This window comes from Anabrus simplex, chromosome 1 (assembly GCF_040414725.1).
Source record: "Anabrus simplex isolate iqAnaSimp1 chromosome 1, ASM4041472v1, whole genome shotgun sequence".
NCBI lineage: Eukaryota > Metazoa > Arthropoda > Insecta > Orthoptera > Tettigoniidae > Anabrus > Anabrus simplex.
In genome coordinates, this window is record NC_090265.1 from 1,149,867,951 (window position 1) to 1,149,892,019 (window position 24,069).

General features: G+C 39.2%; 1 protein-coding gene across 1 annotated transcript in view; it reads right to left on the reverse strand.

Moving 5' to 3' along the window:
* The window catches only part of LOC136876950 (ATP-binding cassette sub-family G member 5), a 143,606-nt gene that overhangs the window by 61,120 nt on the left and 58,417 nt on the right, over positions 1 to 24,069 (reverse strand). The window contains exons 7-8 of the mRNA XM_067150722.2: positions 16,699 to 16,792; positions 7,614 to 7,752 (exon numbers count right to left, since the gene is read on the reverse strand). Of these exons, the coding sequence (XP_067006823.1) occupies positions 7,614 to 7,752; positions 16,699 to 16,792 (233 nt within the window). The remainder of the gene's footprint in view (positions 1 to 7,613; positions 7,753 to 16,698; positions 16,793 to 24,069) is intronic.

The following is a 24,069-nucleotide window of genomic DNA, read 5'->3' on the forward strand; positions in this document are numbered from 1 at the left end:
CAGAGAAAAGTAAAACAATAGTGATTACAAGGGGAAGGAAGGAAGGAAGGAAGGAAGGAAGGAAGGAAGGAAGGAAGGAAGGAAGGGAGAGGAAAGATTAAACTGAATGGTAAAATTCTGGAAGTGGTTAAAAGCTGATCGTGGACTATAACAAAACGAAAGGAGAGTAGAGTACCGGTACAGGCAGCAGAGATGAAATTGCTAAGAGGTATCAAGGGCAAGATCAGAAAGGATAGAATTAGAAATCAAGTGATAAGGAAAAGGACAGGAATCTTGAAACTGCAAGACAGGATAGAAACAACAAAGCTAAAGTTGTATGGACATATGATGAGAATGGGAGAAGAGAGAGTGCCAAATAAAGCTTTTTCAGATAAGTTAACAGGAAGGAGACCACGAGGAAGACCCCGAAAGAGGTGGACAGATTCAGTGTGGGAGTGCATAGAGAAGAGGGGAGAAAAACCAGAAGATGTACTTAAAAAAGAAGAAGAGTGGTGGAGAGACAGGCAGCGATGGAGGTCCTTGATTCACAACCCGACCTGGGAAGCTGGAAACAGGAAATGAAGATGATGATGATCAAGGAACACCAACAAAATATCTATCTCAACCAGCCACTCTGCATACAGTGAGCCATCTGGTGACTAACGAGAGTACCACTTACTACAGGTTTCCTTGCAAGTCACTACTAGGATGGGCCAGATGGCCAAGAAGATGAAGACGCCACCTTTTTGCATTTTTTTTTTGCAAAGGGAAAGACCATTGGGCTAAAAATTGTACCAAGATGACAGATGTCAACAACACATAGACAAGCTGAAGTCTACTCAATGACGGTTTTTGTGCCTAAACAGAAGTCACACCTTGAGAAACTGCAGCAAGAAGAACAAAGTATCTTGCACTAAATGTAAGGGACCACACCAGATCTCCATCTGTGAAGGACAAGTGGGAGTAAGTGTAGAGAAAATAGATGTTAGCATGCTGAACTTGACATACCTCCAGACAGCTCAAATTTGGGTCATCGGACCAACCGGTCTTTGGAAAAGAACATGTTGCATTCTGGACGCCAGAAGTCAGTCAAGCTTCATCAGCTTGGAACTGGTAGATGATCTGAAGCTGAAAGTCACTGACCAGAGAGATCTGTCAGTCACAGCATTTGAAGCACCATTAAGTACATCAGTTACTCACTGATTGGCCAACTTCAGCATAAGTGGAATGTGGACGAAAGATTCCATGCGAATCTCAGCATTCAAGAGCAGGAACACATATGCACCACACCCAACCGTCCCACGTGACATCCAGAGTCTATCACGCCTTCGCAAATTGCAACTAGCAGATCCTCAAGATGATGCAGAAGATCTGACGATTGAGGTCCTGATAGGAGGAGACCAATACTGGCAGGTGATGAAGGACAAACAGCCAATACGCATATCGAGTTCCATGGTACCATGGTACTTCTTCCCTCTAGGTTTGGTTGGATTCTTAGTGGGAATAAGTCTGGTACTACAGTGAATCACGTGTCTGTAAACCACGTCAGTATCAATGCAGAATTACTATCTTACGAGGACAATCTACGCAAGTTTTGGGATCTAGAGACACTAGGGATAAAGGAAGATCAGCAACGAGAACTCACCGCGAGAGAATCTGCAATCTTGAAAGGCTTTCATGAGTCATTCAAAATGGAGGGAGGGTTGTCTCCCTACCAAGGAAGGAAGGAAGGAGTAATACTGCACTCGAATCACAAGAACACTGAGAGGCGTTTCGATTCCCTGAAGAACAAATTTAATGGAAACAAACAGTTCCGAGAGGTGTACCACGCTCTAATGACCGACTACTTTGTGAAGGGACATGTAGAGATGGCCCCCGAGGCTGAATCGGTTACCAACACCTTCTATTTGCCTCACCATGCTATAAAGAAGCAAAAAGATGGCACGATGAAGTGGAGAATAGTTTTTGATACTTCATCTCATGAAAAGGGTTCCCTATCACTCAATGATGCCTTGGAGGCAGGGCCTAATCTCCTACCAGAAATTGTGGCAACACTACTCCGCTTCCGACTATACCGACTAGCTTTATTTGGGGATGGAACCCAAGCCTTTCTGCAGTTGTGTCTGGATAAAAATGACAGAGACTTAACAAGATTTCTATGGTTTGGAATGGAGAGAGGGGAAAACGAAGATTGGAAGACAACTGACAACACTGCAGTATACAGATTTGCCCGCTTGCCGTTTGGACTTACGTGCAGCCCATTCCTTTTATCAGCTACATTACGTGAATTGGCTTCCAGATTTTGTGACAAGTATCCCTTGATATAGATGTTGATTCCCATAGGGAATCTGAAATATTTGTCCTGAATGAGCAAATTTATAATACCAATATAAATGGTCCGTTATTGGACATTATAAATTTTCCAGCTAGCTCATTCTTGGTTGCCAGCGTTTCGCCCTCGTGTGCTAGGGTGGGCTCATCAGTTGGTACCTAGCACACCTACCAATACACTGGCTAGTGCATACCGTGGAGGCCACTGCGTAGGCTAACTGGAGCCACCGGCAGTGCCAATGCACTAAGAGACTTTGTCTCATCACTAAAAATTGATGCCTGCTTGGCCATCAGATGATATAGATGTTGATTCCCATAGGGAATCTGAAATATTTGTCCTGAATGAGCAAATGCATTGGCACTGCCGGTGGCTCCAGTTAGCCTACGCAGTGGCCTCCACGGTATGCACTAGCCAGCGTACTGGTAGGTGTGCTAGGTACCAACTGATGAGCCCACCCTAGCACACGAGGGCGAAACGCTGGCAACCAAGAATGAGCTAGCTGGAAAATTTATAATGTCCAATAACGGACCATTTATATTGGTATTATAAATGTGCTCATTCAGGACAAATATTTCAGATTCCCTATGGGAATCAACATCTATATCATCTGATGGCCAAGCAGGCATCAATTTTTAATGATGAGACAAAGTCTCTTAGTGCATTGGCACTGCCGGTGGCTCCAGTTAGCCTACGCAGTGGCCTCCACGGTATGCACTAGCCAGCGTATTGGTAGGTGTGCTAGGTACCAACTGATGAGCCCACCCTAGCACACGAGGGCGAAACGCTGGCAACCAAGAATGAGCTAGCTGGAAAATTTATAATGTCCAATAACGGACCATTTATATTGGTATCAAGTATCCCTTGGCTACAAAACTGCTACATCAAGGGATCTTCGTGGATAATTTCACAGCCAGTATAGAAGACAACAATGAAATCATTGCTGTGTACTACGAGATAACAGGGCTTCTCCGAGAGATACAAATGCCACTGTCAAAGTGGGTGACCAATTCAGCACTGTTAAAGGATATATGGAGAGCCGAAGGGCGCGAGGAGAAGAGAGAGACACAAGTTTTGGGTGTTAACTGGAACATGCACACGGACTGTCTTCTTTTCAACCCTAAAGACATCACTGGAACGCTACCAGAAGAGCCGGCAACAAAGAGACAAGTACTACAAGCTACAGCAAGATTTTACGATTCGCTTGGTCTCCTGTCACCAATATCGATTACAGGAAAAATCCTGTTCCAGGATACTTGGTGTAGAGGGATAGCATGGAACGATCTCCTACCCATAGACCTAGCAAGAAGATGGCAAATCTGGATTTCCATCCTCATTCACTTGTCGGCCATTCAAATCCCTCGATGGATAGGATCTTCTTCTACAACGCCAGAGAACTACCAAGTGAATGTATTCTGCGATGCTACGGAGAGGGCTTATGGTGCTGTACTTTATCTCGGAGTGGTGGAAAGCAATACAGTCTCGGTACACTTGTATTGCAGCAAGAACAGACTGTCACCTATCAAGCGAGTGACCCTCCCAAGACTTGAACTCCTTTCCGTTCTAGTGGGTATAAGACTTCTAAAGTATTTCTGTCAGTCTACAGGATATGATACTGTATCACGAGGGCAACACTATGGAGTGATTCTATGGTGACACTAGGCTGGATTCACAACTATTCATCTCCAATCGTGTCACGGAAATCCAGCAGAGCTCCAATCCTGCACAATGGTGACATTGTCCAGGTGAAGACAATCCAGCAGATATACTATCACGGGGGATATTAGCGAAAGAGTTGCAGAGCTCACGATGGTGGCACACATCATGATGGCTTGCCAACGCTCCCAACTCCTAGCCTCAACACTTGGTGTCTAACACCATCCCACTCCCAGAGGCACGAAAGAATGGCCAAGTATTAACAGTTAGCACATGGGAAAGTCCCATAGATGCCAGTCGATTCAGCTCGTATTGGAAGATGATTCAGGTCATGGGTTGGATTCTACGGTTTATGAAAAATGTTCGAAACACGGAGAAACACGATGGTGAATTAACTGCCATGGAGCTGGAGACTGCGAAACTGTGTTGGATCTACATTGTACAACTGGGAAGCTTTGGTGCAGAGAAAATGAATCTCCCATCTAAGTCCAAAAGTGCACGCTACAATCCGTTCCTGGAGGGAGATCTCATCAGACTGGGGGGATGCCTGGATCATGCAGACCTAACATCTCAAGAGAAGCATCCACTCCCCCTCGATGGAACCCATCAATTTACGAAACTGTTAATCGAGCAGACGCACATCCATCTACAGCATCTGGGAGTAAGAATTGTGCTGTGCGAACTATGCTCACAGTACTGGATCTTAAAGGCACGCCAGTCCATTAAGAAAGTCATTCACACTTGCCTCCCTTGCAAAATCGCCAAGAACCACCGAGGAGACGAAATAGGAGCACCTCTACCTTAGGATCGCATACAATCCACTAAACCTTTCACGGTCATGGAAGTAAACGCTGACCTTAAGCAAATTAATAGCTATGCAATTGAAAACAACCTTAAAATTAAACCCCCATAAAACGCAAGCCATTATCATCGGTACATCAAAGAATCTTCACATTTTAAAACAAAATTGCATTCCTCCCGTAACTTTAAATAATACTGTTATACCTTATTGTGAATCAGTTTCTAAACTTGGTGTTATTATAACGGAAACTCTAAACTGGTCAGCGCAAGTTAAGAATATCTGCAAAAAGGTTTATTGTAGCTTGCACCCCTTAAAACGGTTCAGAAATGTATTCCCTCGATCACTAAAAATTCAACTTGTTCGGTCATTATTATTTCTCATTTTTGACTACTGTGATGCAATTCTTACGGATATAACAAATGAATTAAGCTTGAAACTACAACACACTCAAAATGCTTGTCTTATATAGCTATGGATTTATGGTATGACGCTCGAGTTTCTCCCTACTATAAACAATTATCTTGGTTACGACTAGACGACAGGCGTAAACTACATGCAAATACTCTTGTGTACCAGCTACTTTCGGAAGACATCCCTGCTTATCTCTCCAGCAATTTTCATCACCTTGGTTCTTTACATCTCCATGATACTCGCTCAGTGTCCCTCCTAGAAATACCTGTCCACCGAACAACCACATACCATCGATCATTTACTATCACCGCTTCGGGATGGTGGAATGTTCTTCCCCAAGACATCAAGGATGCTGCATCAAAAAGTATATTTAAAACCTCCTACCAGCAGTTCCTCATTAAGTGCTTCCAGGAAGGTACAGTACCTGTATGAGTGGAATGAGTGATTGTGTGTGACAATGATATGAGATTATTGCACAATAAATTAAATATTGGTTTAATATGATAATTTAAATTAAATTAAAAACATCCATATTGTATTTACGAAGTAGAAGTAGTCTAAAAATAGCTAGTAGTAAGTACAGTATTTAACTTAGATCTAGTCATCCAGGGATACAATCAGTTAAATTTCATTTAATATTTTTATTAAGCTTACTAGTATTTTTTACATTCGTATTTCTTTCGTTGTGTATTGAATTATTTTTTTTCAAACCTGTATTATGTAGGCAGTTACTTTTTCTTTCTCTCTTCTTTGCGTGTATATATTCATATTTTTGTCATAAAAATTAGTGTTATTTGTAGTTCTTGGTATTTTAAATTAATCAATGTCATTGTATGGAATAATAACAATATGTGTGTGGTTAAGTGTAAGAAAGGGCCAAGAGCCCTAACTTTGCCACAGAAAATAAAGGCTTTATCTATCTATCTATCTAGACTTTGCTGGTCCACTGTATGTCAGGGTGGGGAGCGTGTTACAGAAATCGTATATCGTACTGTTCACTTGCGCCACTACAAGGGCTTTGCACCTGGAATTAACATCGGACATGAGTACTGAAAAATTCATCATGTCGTTCAGACGCTTCTCCAGCAGACACGGATTACCTCACACCATCTACTCGGACAATGCGAAGACCTTTCAAGCGGCGAACAGCGAACTGGCGGAACTTTCTCGGATCTTCACAGACCCATGTACGAGCCAGAATTTTGCCCACATTAGTGTATCCTGGAAGTTTATCGTTCCACGGGCGGCTTGGTGGGGAGGCTCGTGGGAACGAATGGTGGGCACAACAAAACGATGGTTGAGAAAAGTGTTGGGCACGTTTCAAGAGGACGAGGAAACTATGAGAACAATACTGGCAGAAACAGAAGCTGCCATTAACAGCAGACCAATTACACAAGACAGTCCGAACGTACTAACACCATACCACTTCATAAATGGGGGACTAATAACAACATTACCCAACGGTCCAGAACCTAGTGTCTACAGATCTGAGAAAAGAAGCAAGACTAAAGACAAAGATGCAAGACGACTTCTGGAAGAGGTGGAAGAAGGAGTACCTTCTCACCCTAAGAAGTTTCCATGAGGTGTGGCAACCCGACAGAAGATCGACGAAGTGCTGGAAGGGGGATGTCATCCTGCTTCAAGATGATGCGCGTCCACGTCACATATGGCAACGAGCTCGCATCACTGGAGTGAGACCTGGCCATGACAGGAAGGCGAGGACTTAGCGATAGAACGGAGATCACCCAACCGGCACAGCTGGTCATACCATTGGAGATCGACCACGGTGGGGAGAATGTGGAAGATTAACGATGCCTTTATTTTCTCTCTGTATGAATTTTTTGTATCTTCCTTGACATGACTATGTTGTACGAAGTGAAGTGTAATAAAGAAAACTTGTGTATATATACAACAGGCGGACGTAAAGAAACTGGGACTGATGAGAAGAGAATCTATCTACCTGATGATGGCAGTGTATGAAGATGTGGATATTATCCTTCTCCAATTAATTTAAATGTTTTTCCTTGTGTTCTCTTTTTCTTCCTTCCTCTTTTCGCACCGACCTGCCATTTTGTTTGACCTATTAGGTGTTCCTTTTCTTCCTTTCTTCATTTTTTCGCTACTTGTTTTCATTAACACAGGTAAGGTTTTCAGTGATGAGTCCGACCGACCATCCGTCCGTCCGACCGACCGACCGACCGACCGACCAACCAACCAAGAGAGTACGGTATTTATTATATGTTAACTTGGGAAGTGATTAAACCATTAACTGCACTTAAAACCCTGAGTGTAGCACAAGAGCTAACTGACTGTTACAGACTCATCCACCAACTAATCATTGTGACAGGTATCACTGACAAATCAAAGATTTTGCTAAGAAATGAGCATGGAAAGTTTAAGAAAGACCTCCATGTAAGCTGTTTGCAGAGTACTTACTGGAAAGTAATGCAGGAGCCAGCTGCTAGGGATATGATAGAAAATGGTAATGAAAAGAGTAGATAGCTGGCTAAAAATAGAGGCCCACTGTATAGTCCTTCTTGTGCTTCTTGGTAGTAGCGAGTTCGCTGATCTGGAACTGAAACAAGACATGTACATATTTTCATCATCAAAAAGCAAAATATCAACAACAACAAAAAAATGATATTTCAACCATAATATACTAGTAACTTACAATTAACCCCTTAGTTGTTAGTGATGAGTTTACTCATCTACGAATAGGCGTTACTTATTCGGGTAATGACAAGTTGACTCATCCAATGACTTTTGAAGAAAGGAGATATTGAAGGAACTTACTAGGAATTGAATTTAGCAAAAATGTCAGCTATAATGGCAAACATAATATTGATATTCAACTGAATTTTGGTGAAAAATGGAAGGGTTTGAACAGGTACTTTAAAGCACAGACGGGTTCTAGGTAGGATGTTCCAGGAATAATTAATGAACATGGGGAGTGCAAATGTGAGGAATTACTGAAGGCAGAAGTATTTAGTCAGCAGTATGTAAAGATAGGTGGATATAATGAAAATAGCTGGGTAAAAGAGGTTACAAATACTGGTGAATTACTGAAATTTGCCTATGTTGATAAAATAAGTTACAAAAAGCTACAAACATTTAAAGCTAGAAAAAGAGCTGGGATTGATCGGATTTCTGGGGATGTACTACTAAAGGCAATGGGTTTGGATATAGTGTTGTATCTTAAATATTTATTCCATTACTTCTATACAAAATGAATGAAGAGTTACTAAGGTAGAAGCAGTACCTACCGTATCCAAGGAATAGGGTGATAAACATAAAGCAGATATTTACAGGCCAGTCAGTTTGCCATATGTTACATGTAAACTGTGGGAAAGCATTCTTTCTAATATGTGAATTGATGCTTACATGGCCCAGAGAGATAGACATGATAATCCTTTGGATATTTTGCTATGTCAAAGACAACAAAGAGAAATCCTTTACTTTTCATGGAGACTGTTCTCCACATCTTCAGAAGATGGTCTGAAAGTGTTATGAGGAAGCATTGGTAATGATTACATTAGATATGTTTATGAAATTACTGATTTGATAGAAAGCAGTTCAGGTTTCAGGAAGGTTATTCCAGTGAGGCTCAACCTGTAGGATTCCAGCAAGATATAGCAGATATCTTGGATTCAGGAGGTCAAATGGACTGTACCGCGTTCGACCTATCTAAAGCATTTGATAGGGTGGATCATGGGAGACTACTGGCAAAAATGAGTGCAATTGGACTAGAAAAAGTGTGTTTGAATGGGTTGCTATACTTCTAGAAAACAGACCTCAGAGAGTAGGCGAAGCTTTATCTGACCCTGTAATAATTAAGAGGGGAATTCCTCAAGGCAGTATTATTGGACCTTTATGTTTTCTTATATATATATATAAATAATATGAGTAAACAAGTGGAATCAGAGATAAGGCTTTTTGCAGATGATGTTATTCTGTATAAAGTAATAAATAAGTTACAAGATTGTGAGCAACTGCAAAATAACCTCAATAATGTTGTGAGATGGACAGCACGATGATAAACGGGGTTAAAAGTCAGGTTGTGAGTTTAACAAATAGGAAAAGTCCTCTCAGTTTTAATTACTGTGTTGATGGGGTGAAAGTTCCTTATGGGGATCACTGCAAGTATCTAGGTGTTAATATAAGAAAAGATCTTCATTGGGGTAATCACATAAATGGGATTGTAAATAAAGGGTACAGATCTCTGCACATGGTTATGAGGGTGTTTAGGGGGTTGTAGTAAAGATGTAAAGGAGAGGGCATATAAGTCTCTGGTAAGACACCAACTAATGGTTCCAGTGTATGGGGCCCTCACCAGAATTACTTGATTCAAGAACTGGAAAAAATTCAAAGTAAAGCAGCTTGATTTGTTCTGTGTGATTTCCGACAAAAGAGTAGTGTTACAAAAATGTTGCAAAGTTTGTGCTGGGAAGACTGGGAGAAAGAAGAAGACAAGCTGCTCGTCTAAGTGGTATGTTCTGAGCTGTCAGTAGAGAGATGACGTGGAATGACATTTGTAGACGAATAAGTTTGAGTGGTGTCTTTAAAAGTAGGAAAGATCACAATATGAAGATAAAGTTGGAATTTGAGAATACAAATTGGGGCAAACATTTTTTTTATAGGAAAGGGAGTTAGGGATTGGAACAACTTACCTAGGGAGATGTTCAATAAATATCCAATTTCTTTGAAATATTTTAAGAAAAAGGTAGGAAAACAACAGATAGGGAATCTGCCACCTGGGCGACTGTCCTAAATGCAAATCAGGATTGATTGAGTGATTGAATTTTAATACCAGTTCCCAAGAAAGGCAAAGATCCAAAGCTTCTGGATAGTTACAGGCTAATATGTCTTTTAAGTGGCCTTTGTAAGCTATTGGAAAGGGCTGTGAACCGATGACTTGTGTGAGCCATTGAAAACTATCAGTGTGGTTTTTGCTCTCATCGGTCTGCCACCAATCACCTGGTCAAACTGGAGTGGGCCATTCAGGAGGCCTTTCTCCAGAAGAAACACGTAGTTGCCATGTTTTTTTTACCTTGAAAAACCTTGATGAGCAATTCCAGCACATGGTTTCTGTCACGGAATCGACAACACACGTCGGACTCTGCAATAAGGGATACTTTCCTCAACTTGATCTGCATTGAAAACAACTGCAGCACATCTTTTCATGTACTCCAATGAACTAAGTCAGGACTTCCCTAATGGACATTTAATGATGTTTCACTTTAATCAAATACAAAATACTCAAATACCTCACATCTTGTTGTTATGATATAAATCTTCAATTGTATGATTCTGTGCTCACTATTTTCAACCACAAGCCAAGATTGTGAAAACTTTATTTCATGTTTCTGGAATGGAACTTTGACATAACTTCTCATGTGCCATAATCAAGATTGTGAATTTTAATCATCAAGTCTTTATAATAGAACTCAATGTTTAACACTCATTTTATTGCATATATGTATTCATGTCTTGGACTAGTCAATTTTGTCGTAGTTTATTATTTTTATTTTTATTCTGTAAATTCTGAATCGTTATGTCAAAGTTTGTTCATTACTGAAAAGTTTAATTGTTTCCCTTACACATCTTTTGTTTGTATCTCAAGTATCAGTTAATCCGCAGTTCATTTATTTGTTCATTTATAATTGTATGTTCATTGAAAAAGTTAAAGATGAGACACATGAAATTCTAGGTGTAAGGCTCATTTCTAAAGATAATAGGCAACTTGATATATTTGGAGTGTACAGATCGGGAAAGGGTAGCACTGACGCGGATTCGGAATTATTTGATAGGAGAGTCAGCTATGTGGGAAACGACATGGAAAGAAATGTGATTGTAGCGGGAGATCTGAATTTGCCAGATGTCAATTGGGAAGAAAATGCGAACGACAGGAAGCATGACCAACAAATGGCAAATAAGTTAATATGGGAAGGACAGCTGATTCAGAAAGTGATGGAACCAACCAGAGGGAAAAATATCCTGGATGTGGTGCTGATAAAACCAGATGAGCTCTATAGGGAAACTGAAGTAATAGATGGTATTAGTGATCATGAAGCTGTTTTTGTGGTAGTTAAAAATAAATGTGATAGAAAGGAAGGTCTTAAAAGTAGGACTGTTAGGCAGTACCATATGGCTGATAAAGCAGGCATGAGGCAGTTTCTAAAAAGTAACTATGATCGGTGGAAAACGGTAAATAAAAATGTAAACAGACTCTGGGATGGGTTTAAAGAAATTGTTGAGGAATGCGAAAACAGGTTTGTACCTTTAAGGGTGGTAAGGAATGGTAAATACCCACCTTATTATAATAGAGAAATAAAGAGACTAAGAAGGAGGTGCAGACTGGAAAGAAATAGAGTTAGAAATGGCTGTGGAAGTAAGGAGAAACCGAAGGAATTTACTAGAAAATTGAATCTAGCAAAGAAGGCAGCTAAGGATAACATGATGGCAAGCATAATTGGCAGTCATACAAATTTTAGTGAAAAATGGAAGGGTATGTATAGGTATTTTAAGGCAGAAACAGGTTCCAAGAAGGACATTCCAGGAATAATTAATGAACAAGGGGAGTGTGTATGTGAGGATCTTCAAAAGGCTACAAGGATAATGTCCAGATAGAGGAGGAGACTAAGGCCAAAGAAGTAATAAAATTTACATATGATAACAATGACATTTACAATAAGATACAAAAGTTGAAAACTAGAAAAGCAGCTGGAATTGATCAGATTTCTGGGGATGCACTAAAGACTATGGGTTGGGATATAGTAGCATATCTGAAGTACTTATTTGATTATTGTTTGGTCAGAGGAGCTATACCAGATGAATGGAGAGTTGCTATAGTAGCCCCTGCGTATAAAGGAAAGGGTGATAGACATAAAGCTGAAAATTACAGGCCAGTAAGTTTGACATGCATTGTATGTAAGCTTTGGGAAGGCATTCTTTCTGATTATATTAGACATGTTTGTGAAATTAATAACTGGTTCGATAGAAGGCAATTTGGTTTTAGGAAAGGTTATTCCACTGAAGCTCAACTTGCAGGATTCCAGCAAGATATAGCAGATATCTTGGATTCTGGAGGTCAAATGGACTGTATCGCGATTGACATGTCTAAAGCATTTGATAGGGTGGATCATGGGAGACTACTGGCAAAAATGAGTGCAATTGGACTAGACAAAAGAGTGACTGAATGGGTTGCTATATTTCTAGAAAATAGATCTCAGAGAGTTAGAGTAGGTGAAGTTTTGTCTGACCCTGTAATAGTTGAGAGGGGAGTTCCTCAGGGCAGTGTTATCGGACCTTTATGTTTTCTTATATATATAAATGATATGAGTAAAGGAGTGGAATCGGAGGTAAGGCTTTTTGCAGATGATGTTATTCTCTATAGAGTGATAAATAAGTTACAAGATTGTGAGCAACTGTAACGTGACCTCGAAAATGTTGTGAGATGGACAGCAGGCAATGGTATGTTGATAAACGGGGCTAAAAGTCAGGTTGTGAGTTTCACAAATAGGAAAAGTCCTCTCAGTTTTAATTACTGCATTGATGGGGTGAAAGTTCCTTTTGGGGATCATTGTAAGTATCTAGGTGTTAATATAAGGAAAGACCTTCATTGGGGTAATCACATAAATGGGATTGTAAATAAAGGGTACAGATCTCTGCACATGGTTATGAGGGTGTTTAGGGGTTGTTGTAAGGATGTAAAGGAGAGGGCATATAAGTCTCTGGTAAGACCCCAACTAGAGTATGGTTCCAGTGTATGGGACCCTCCCCAGGATTACCTGATTCAAGAACTGGAAAAAATCCAAAGAAAAGCAGCTCGATTTGTTCTGGGTGATTTCCGACAAAAGAGTAGCGTTACAAAAATGTTGCAATGTTTGTGTTGGGAAGAACTGAGAGAAAGAAGAAGAGCTGCTCATCTAAGTGGTATGTTCCGAGCTGTCAGTGGAGATATGGCGTGGAATGACATTAGTAGACGAATAAGTTTGAATGGCGTTTATAAAAGTAGGAAAGATCACAATATGAAGATAAAGTTGGAATTCAAGAGGACAAACTGGTGCAAATATTCATTTATAGGAAGGGGAGTTACGGATTGGAATAACTTACCAAGGGAGATGTTCAATAAATTTCCAATTTCTTTGAAATCATTTAGGAAAAGGCTAGGAAAGCAACAGATAGGGAATCTGCCACCTGGGCGACTGCCCTAAATGCAGATCAGTATTGACTGATTGATTGATTGATTGATTGATTGATTGATTGATTGATTGATTGATTGATTGATTGATTGATTGATAATTATTTGTCTGTTGGGTGTATTATTGTAAGTCTTTTCTCCCCCATAATGTTATACGTTCCTATAGACTTCGTAGGGTTTTCCAGCAGCATCCACATCCTTTCTTGTTGTCATTTTTGGCCTGTAATGTAAATTAAGAGATTGATTTTATGCTATTTTTACCTAAGCTGATGATGATTGCTAAGCAATTGAAACATGTTCTGTGATTATTAATGTCTTTATAAATAGCCCAAGGCTAAATAAAAAAGAGAAAGTATCGATTAGACGGAACCTTTTTTCATTTATTGATTGGACTGCCTTGAATGAAACCTGCAGGCTAATCACAGGCTGTTTAAAACCAACACCCACACAGAAGTGTTGTATTCACTTGCAGGTATAGCTCCACCTGATATCAGACGTGAGGTGTCCGCTAATATTGAGAGACAAAATGTTTGCAGCATCTTAGCCCATCCCCTTCATGAACATCAGCAACCACCAACTCGACTGAAGTCCAGGAAGAGTTTTCTACAGTCTTCTGTTCCACTTGATTCTGACCCAAAAAAGGCCAGGGTTAAGCTATGGAAACAAAGGTACCCAGATCATCCGGAACGTGTTGCAATTGAAGAAAAGTTGCCACTTGGTCACAAAGAGGGATGGTGTATATGGAAGTCTTTAAACAGACTGTGGACCGGCGTTGCAAGATCTAAGGACAATCTTATGAAATGGGGCATCGTGCATGATGGAGACTCATTGTGCGAATGTGGAGAGGAACAGACTTCTAGGCATCTCTTGCACTGTCGTCTATGTCCAGATTCATATACAGGGTTGGAATTAGCACTGGCTGGAAACATTGCCATCAATGTAGCCAAATACTGGTCATAACTTGTGTAAATAATGTATATATAATGTAGATATTTTCATATAATACTTGCTTTCTCCTTTTTTTATTTTTATGTATGTTCTTCCATTTGTTATACTTAATATGCAAATTTGTCAAGTGCTTCATTCATAACTATATACGATAATTTGTTCATGTACATTTTTCATATTCAGTATCTCTTTCTTGTATATATTGGTACCTCTGACACGAATAAATAATAAATAATAAATAATCCTTTCTTCTTTTTCTTCTACCGCTTTTCCCACACCTGTGGGGTCATGAGTGCAAACTGTCAGATCAAAAATTAGATGTATGGCTTTTCAGGCGTTTGCTCTATTAACCAGCATTTCGTCTTAGGTCTAACACTAGACTCGTCAGAGTGGGATGTGTGAGACCCTACCCATTGACGCTGGGGTGTATGCAGGTGAACTTACCAGAAGCCTATTTAAGAGGCACAGTCTGATAACTGCATATGGGAGATAAAACTCCACAATGGAATTAATGCCCGCCTAGTGTCTCCTGGCCAGAAGAATTAATCAAAGGCAATTAAAATCCCTGACCCAACCGGGAATAGAAACCGGGACCCTCTGAACTGAAGGCCTCAACGCTAACCATTCAGCCAATGAGTCTTCATCCCAAATTAATCAAATTCATCAAACACTTTTTACAATACACTAAAAACTGGCCTCAGACAAGGTGATAGATTATCTCCACTCATTTTTAATATGGCTCTCAATTATATCAAGAAAATCTGGCAAAAAGAAAGCCCACCAAAAATCAAAACTGGAGTAAAACCCTCAATAAGAACAAAATGCCTGGGATTTTCAGATGATTTAGCTCTCTTAGCCCTTGACTTGGAAAGACTTTGTGCCCAGATCATCAGTTTCCAAAAGTTCAGCCTAAAAATAGGATTACAAATATCCTTTTAAAAAACTGAGACCATGCCCACAAAAATCCCTGAGCATAAATGAAGTCTTCATAAGTGATAAAAAAATGATTATAGTAGTACAATTTAAGTGGCAGCCTCCGTGGCTCAGATGGCAGCGCGTCAGCCTCTCACCGCTGGATACCGTGGTTCAAATCCCGGTCACTCCATGTGAGATTTGTGCTGGACAAAGCGGAGGCGGGACAGGTTTTTCTCCGGGTACTCCGGTTTTCCCTGTCACCTTTCATTCCAACAACGCTCTCCATTCTCATTTCATTGCATCTATCATTCATTAATAAATCACTTTGGGAGTGGCGACCTCATCGTACTAACAGCCTATATCTGCTTCATTCATTACATCCCTGACCCGGTCAATGACTGGAAAACAGGTTGTAGGTTTTCATTTTTTTTTCATTACAATTTAAATATCTTGGAGAATTCATCACACACAACATTTAACAAGAAAGAAACATGAATAAATAGGACTAACAAAATAGAAAAAAAATGCCCAATTTCTAGCCTAGTCAATGTATAATAAGAAATGCTGGTCAATAGACATTAAGATCCAACACTATAACTCCATAACTCTTCTGGAAGCCACTTACACTTGTAAAAGAAACCATGTTCCAAATTAAAAAACAAAAGAAGGATTGATCAGCTTCTCAAAACTGAAAAAGAAAAATCAGAACTCGCATAAATAAAAATAGCAGGTTGAAGATATCTGGAGAATCCATCCTAATGAAGCTGTCTATTGAGAGATTAACCCAATTACCAGCACAATGTAGAAGAAAAAAATCTCTTATATCTTTCATATCTTGCAACTACCCCGAAACCAGATTTTACAACAACTAATGATGAGAAATCTTGGAAAGAAGACAGGAGGATTATGGATCTGCGAAATTCAACAAGATCTCAAAGCAGTTGGACTCAAAATAGTACGTATATGCAGAGAACAAAAATAAAATTAACAGCCTTCTTAAGACTCACAAATTTTCAACAAAAATGACACATAGAAGGGCTATAGCAATTCCAGACAAATTGAGAAAATTATGATAGAAACTAATGAAAAAGTATTGGGCAGATCACAAGAACCAAACAGTATATCCTTCAAAGAGAAAGTGAACGTGGAATGACTCAAGTGGTCGAATGTGGCTAGTAAAGTTAATAATTAATTAATAAAGTTGTTTATCATTATTATTATTATTATTATTTTAGGACAGCGGTATACCAGTACCCTTAATCTGGTCCTAATCATCCAGTATCCCTCTGTTTGGTTGATGAAGAGAAGGTGGGAGGAACTTAACTCTATCCTCTTACCAGTAGGATGAGAGCTTCTCTGTCTGAAATCATTCCCTTGTTACCTGATTACATACGTACTATTGCTTGCAGAGTTTAGTCTAACTGACAAAGTTTTGAATGGCTAATAAAATATACTTACATGTGGAAGAGGTTGTAATGATGGATATAAAATATGCTCCGGCTAAACAATTGAAGATCAGTCCATTTCTAGACATGAACGTCCTCTGATAATCCTGAAAATTAAAGGATAAGAACTATATAATATATATAATTTCATGACATATTATGATTTTGGATGTTTTAAATTATTTATAACCGAGCTCGATAGCTGCAGTCGCTTAAGTGCGGCCAGTATCCAGTAATCGGGAGATAGTGGGTTCGAACCCCCTGGCCACGGCCGCTTCCTTCCCATTTCTAGACCTTTCCTACCCCATCATCGCCAAAAGACCAATCTGTGTCGGTGCGACGTAAAGCAAATAGCAAAAATTTAAAAAATTATTTATATAATTAAATGGAGTTTTATGGAAGTATATATTCATAAATTCAACATTCGGATTAGAGTGAGATGAAAAGCAATCTAGAAAAGGTTGATAAGTTACAGGAAAGAAGAGGCACTATGAGGCTTGCTTTCGTGACTTGGGACACAAGTATAAAATTAATAACTGGTATGTTGTTTGGTGTGCACACAACAATCACAAATTTGTTTGGGAATATTTTCAAAACCGTTTCAGCTCCCTATTAATGTTCTGCAAGGTATGTCAACTGTGATTTTGAAAGATTCCCTCCAAATTATTCAATCATCTGTATAACTTAAAGTAATTTAAATAAATATAATCCATTAGGGGGTAGCTGCCTCAAAATAATGAATATTGCAACATTCTTCAAATTTCTAATGAAAATTAATTAAATGTATTTTAATTTCTATTGTCTTCATAGGTTTATCAGTAGGATGAACCTTTCCAGTTTTGCTAGTATTAGCGCAGTTAACCACAGTGGATTGTCTCTCTTTTCTAGCCTATAGCAAAGTATGTGTATTTACACAACCAATGGTTGCTAAGGTACAGTACTTAATTATATTCATTAGACATGTTCAGATCAATTATCATAAACATTTGGCACATTTTTGTTTGATTTAAGTATTTCCAATTTCAGTAGATTAGCATTAACTTCACTATAACTTAGCAGTAGGTACATTTATTAACCAAATTCATTCATGCAATTCAGTAGAATCACTGTCTGTAGCTCACATTCTTTTAAATCTTCTCTTGGAATTAATTCATAGTTGTGGCCCTCTAGGTAGTGGTTCCTGTCAAGGCTCCTATGATCATCTCTGACATTTCCTCCCCCTTTCTTTGTTGTGATTATCTTGTAGTCTCCAAGGCAACTAGGAGGTTTGCACTGCCGATCAGAATGTCGGAGACATAAAGTACAATAGTTCCACCTTTTCAATACAAATTCAAGTAAAGTGGGTTACTTTACAGAAGAAACATTTATTAGGTACTAGTTTCGACCCATTATCAGGATCATCATCAGCCAAAAGCACGATTTGCACAATGTATCAAATAGTCTGTAGAAATTGTAAAAAAGTCGCAAAAACATAGTGGATTTGACACTATAAAGATGAAGAAGAAATAGTCACGACTGTGATAAAAGTTTCAGATAATGCTTTTAATTTTAATTGTAATCACAGTTCAATATGGACCATTCTCAAAGAAATTTATATCTCTTAAGGAGAATTGTTTCTCCGGTGGAGACATGGACTGTGAGGCACTGGGGCGGTGATGGCCACTTCTTCACAACTGATTGCCTGGTCTTCTACTTGTCATGGTGTAGCTATAGCCACCTCATCCTCACCTTTTCTTGTAGCATAGTCTCTTGAAATAGGTCAAACTTGCTCTGGCATAGTCTCCTCCACATCACTCTCATCTGCATTATTTGTAGTTTCTTTCTTGCTCCAGAGTTGGTCTGTATGTCTACAAACTACAGTTCCTTCCATCATTCAAACTGTATGATAATGTTAACGATGTGTTCTGACAGCTGTACCTGGTAACCATTTATTTCCTTTTGGCATAATTGTGTAAATGTACTGAATCTCCTACTTCAAAGCATCTCCGATCTCAATTTGTCTTTTCATTCGCTGATATCTGCTTCTCCACTTCAGCAGTTGTTGTTGAGTCTGGGCGAAGTTTATCCAACATCATCCTCAAAAGATGATCCATCAGCATCTCAGCAGGTGAGAGGCCAGTTGCTGCAGATGATGTAATTCTCTCAGGGCCAGCAATATATTTGACAATTTCCATTTCCAATTAGATGACATAATTTTTTTTTTTAACTGACTCTTTATTGTTTGTACTGTTCTTTCTGCCAGACCATTCACTACTTGGTGGGTTATATGGGGCAGTATAACAATATTTTATTCCATGTTTTTCAAGGAATGTGTGTAATTCATGTGATTTAAATGCTGTACCATTATCTGACACAAAACGTCATGAACTCCATGAGTGGTAAGTGCATTTAGTAGGATATCTGTTACTGTTAAGCTGTTATCATGCCTCCTGTTTCACAAACCTCTAGCCACTTCGAGTAAGAATCCACTAATATCAAAAAGGTACACCCAATTGTTGGTCCACAGAAGTCTATATGAGGCGTTCCCAACCAGAGGGGTGAACTCAACAAATGCACGTTTCGAGATAAATGTCATTACAATATTTTGTCAAGGACAATCTTTGACATATTATTCCTTCTCTGTGATTTAATCCAAAAGTATATATGGTAATAAAACAAAACATATATCACATTATTCTTTTATTACAATCAAAACAGGACATGAATGTATTATTATTATTATTATTATTATTATTATTATTATTATTATTATTATTATTATTATTATCTAATAAAACACAAAACCAATAGGTAAATTGTTTGTCGAACTGAAAAAGAACTAGCATACAGGATTTAGAATGAATTTTCACATAAAAATATCTCAATACACTTTTTTTCATAACTCGTGCAGTTTTCCAAGAAAGATGATTGGCTATTGGGCAAGCATTTATACAAATTTAAAAAACATATTCGGTATTTAAAATCAAATTTCTTAGAAAAATTTCCTTATTCATTTTCTCCATAATTACAGTAGTTTAGCAGATATTCAGCTTTTACATGTTACTAAGGAACTTGCAGTAGTAATATTACTACCACTGTGCCTGTCTGCTGCTGTTAGTAATACTATTACCGTGAAATTTGAAATTCAGCTGCATGAAAGCTAGTCACGTTATCAATTCCAATGTTGCCTTAGAGTGTTGTCGCTTTCGTTTCCAACAGGACTCGAAGCACAGTCACCTTGGTGAGAAGCCAATGACAATAACACACTGCTGTCACAATCCCCTATTTATGAACAGTTAAAATGATGATGATGATGATGATGATGATGATGACCTTTAAAAAGTAAATGATATAGTAAAAAAATCTCAGCTTTATATACACCTAGTAAAAGCTACCAGACAAGTGGTCAAATTCAAGTAAATTTAGTCTTTCTAATCTTTGGTTATCTACAGAACTAAAAAAGAGAATGTTCGTACACTTTGAAGCTGATAGGGGAAGTTCCTGTAGATACACAGGGCAGGTGCAAATAAGGTTATACCAAATAAGCACCCACGGATCAACTGAGGCCTTGTGGATAGGGTTTTGACCCAAAGGTTATGGGAGTAAACCCAGAAAGAAAATCAAGCAAGGATAGAGGCTTTAAGGGAGCAGCCCTCTCACTGTCCTAGCTCCATAACAGGATTAATTACCCGTATGGAGTGAATTTCAAAACAATTCAGAGAAATATTAGATTTGAAGCCGGACAGATCACAAGACGGATGAATTGGCGAGGAACGGAATATTACCTCTCTGACAGGCAAGGAAGTAGAAGTGGTGGAGGAGATGAAGAAATACAAACTCAAAATTCTTCAGATGAGTGAAGTGAAGAAAAAGGGAACAGGGGAGATGGAACTGGATCAGGGGTATGTTCTGAAATATTCAGGAGTAGATAAGAGAAGTAGAGCTAAAGAAGGAGTCGTAATTATCACAAGTGAACAATTAAGTAATAAAGTGGTGGATTGGAAGGCAGTAAGCCCAAGGATAATGAGATTAGATCTGGATCTGGAAAATAACCATAAAGTTGCTCTCATACATATATATGCTCTAACTGAAAATACTGAAGAAAAGGAGTTATTTTACTCTGCCCTCCAGAGGACATTGGACAAAGTTAGAGATACCATAATAATTGGGGACTGGAATGCTATAGTTGGGGATAAGATGAGTTCTGGTCAGAGGAGGTATGGAGCAGAGAGAAGTGTGAAAAGCAATGGGAAGAGAATGCTTGAGTTCTGCATAGATAATGAAATGCAAATAGGGAATTCTTTCTTCCCTCATAAACAGATCCTCCAAATTACCTTCGAGGCAATAAGCAGAAATGTACCAAGTACAATAGACTACTACGTGTACACAAAGAATACCCACGATGATGTAACGGATGTGACGGTTTTCCACAGTGCGGAACTCAACGGTGAACATCGTTTATTGGTAATGGAAACCTGCTTCAGATATATACCAAAATTAACAAAAATGAATTATGTCAAAGTGAAAGTATCTGCCTTAGAGAATATCTCCAAGCGACGGGAGTATGAAAATAAATTGAGCGAAAAACTCATACAGAAGGAGCAAAATCATGGAGGTATGTGGAACGTGGAAGACAAATGGAAGGTGATGAAAGAGATGATTAACCAGGTAGCTACAGAGGTCTGTGGGATCAGAGTCAAAGGAAATAGGAGACAGACAAGATGGTGGAACAAAACAGTAAAGGAAACAATTGCAGCCAAGAAGAAAGCATTGAAAAGATATATGAAATACAAAAGTGAGGAAGACAAAAGAACATATATACAACTAAGAAATGCAGCAGGGAGAGCAGTCAAGGAAGCAAAGAAAGGAACCCTGGGAACAGTTCGGAAGGGAAACAGAAGAAAGTTATAAGGAAAATCAAAGAAAGTTCTGGCATGTGGTGAAAAGCTTGAAGGGAAAAAGGGGAAAGAAAATCAGAAACATTAAGGATAAAAATAACATGCTGAAAACCAACATAAAGGACATCCTGAAGTGTGAAACGAATATTATTCAGAAACCTTCAAGGAAAGAAATAGAATGGTGGGCATGACACCAATGGAAGAGGATTGGAGAGAGGGAAAAGGAAGAAGGTATTAGATTGAAGGAAGTGCATGAGGCAATCAAGGCAATCAAGACTGGTAAAGCAGCAGACTGGGATAATATTCACCCGGAGTTTGTGAAATTCGGAGGAAGAGAACTAGAGAAATGAATCTGGGATCTCTTCAAGTTAGTTTGGGACTCTGAGAAAATACCAGAAAACTGGGAGTGGAACATCATAGTTCCCATTCACAAGAAGGGAAGCTCAACTGACTGTCATAATTACATCATTTCTCCAGAAATTATATTCAACTATAATAGAGAAGAGACTTAGAGAGCAAGTGGAGGAAGAACTGGAAGAACGTGCTGGATTTAGACCCCATCGGCAAACACAAGATTGGATCTTCTGTTTGAGAAATGCAGCAGAAAAGATCCTAAATTTACCGATTTGCAGTCAGCATTTGACAGAGTAACGAGGGAAGAGCTATGGATGGCTTTACAGAAGGCACATATTACCCCCAAACTGCCTAGGGTGATTAGAAGTATATACAGGAGGGTTATACGTAGAGTGAGGATAAATGGTCAAACCTCAAAGGAATTTACAATGGAAAGAGGTGTCAAGCAAGGTGAAGGGCTTAGTCCTCTACTCTTAATAATATTCATGGATCAAGTTATTAAACAATGTAAGAGGCAAACAAGTAAATGCGTCCGACTCATTGGCTGAATGGTCAGCGTACTGGCTTTCGGTTTAGAGGGTCCCGGGTTCGATTCCCGGCCGGGTCGGGGATTTTAACCTTAATTGGTTAATTCCAATGGCCCGGGGGATGGGTGTTTGTGCTGCCCCCAACATCCCTGCAACTCACACCACACATAACACTATCCTCCACCACAATAACACGCAGTTACCTACACATGGCAGATGCTGCCCACCCTCATCGGAGGGTCTGTCTTACAAGGGCCGCACCTGGATAGAAATAGCCACACGAAATTATATTATTATACAAGTAAATGCGAAGTTGGAAATTTCAAGATGAGACCAGTGTGGATACAGCCACTAGTATGTGGAAATGATATCACACTTTTGGCAATAGATAGAAATAAATTACACAGGGCAGTGATAGAATCGGGGTGCGCACTCCAAGACAGGGGGATGGAAGTTAATGTCAGTAAAAGTAAAGTTATGCACCTTACTAGGAAAGAACAAAAAGACCTTAACATCGAGTGGTAGAATGAGATTTTAGAACAGATTCAGCAGTTTGAATATTTAGACAACATCATAATAGCAGATGGGAAAGTGGATTCTGAAATAAATCACATAATCCATAAAGCTAACAATCTATATTATAATATTAATAATACCATCATCGGAAAGAGAGAAGTTACCAGGAAAACAAAAATGAGAATATACAAATCAGTATATCTACAAGTGTTGACGTACGGATCTGAAAGCTGGACACTGCAGAGTAATTTAGAAAGTAGACTCTGCCACAGAAATGAAGTATTTGCATAAAACAGTTGGAAGAACAAGGAAAGATATGGTTAGAAATACTAGGACAAGGGAAGAGTGTCTTAACCAAGAACCACTGATCAGTTTAAATGAAAGAAGGAACTTGGATGGTTGGGGCACCTGGTGAGGATGGAAGAGGAAAGGAAGTCCAAACAAATACAAGCAAGACCAGAGGGATGACCGAGGCTGGTGTGGGATACCTACGTCTTTGACTTGGCATGAAAGAGGGAAAAGACTCCAGCGGAATTGAGAGGATTGGTCCTGGAATGGACTTCACATGGAAAGTGGTTGAAGGACCCGACGCCTGCGAGGGCATAAAGGGAAAAGAGAAAGAAGAAGAAGATGATGTTGGTTGTTGTCGAGATTATCTTAAAGGAGAAGAAGAAGAGGAAATTGGTTGATGCCGAGATTATCTTTATAAGCAAAACCACGGGTGTCCTAACTGAGATACATTGTTTCCACTTACTTGTCTCAGGCTCCTTACTTTCAACTTTCCCATCCGACGTTCCTTGGTCAAATCTTGTTCTTTTCTCACCCAACCGAATTAGGTTTATGAGACCAAGGGAGTCTTTCATTTTCATGCCCTTCATAACCCTCCTCTTTCTTTTGCTGATGCCTTCGTTCTTTGAAAGGTCAGACCTCTTCTTTTTTCCCTTTTGTTAAGTGTTAATAAACTATGGTCACCCAGTTACACTTCCTTGTAAAACAATAATCAGCACCATCACCATTAGCCCCCTATTAATCAGGAAGATAATGAAGATGACTATCAAAATGAGAAGAAAACCTTGAAAGAATGTTCACTCAAACAATGAGGGTTAAAAG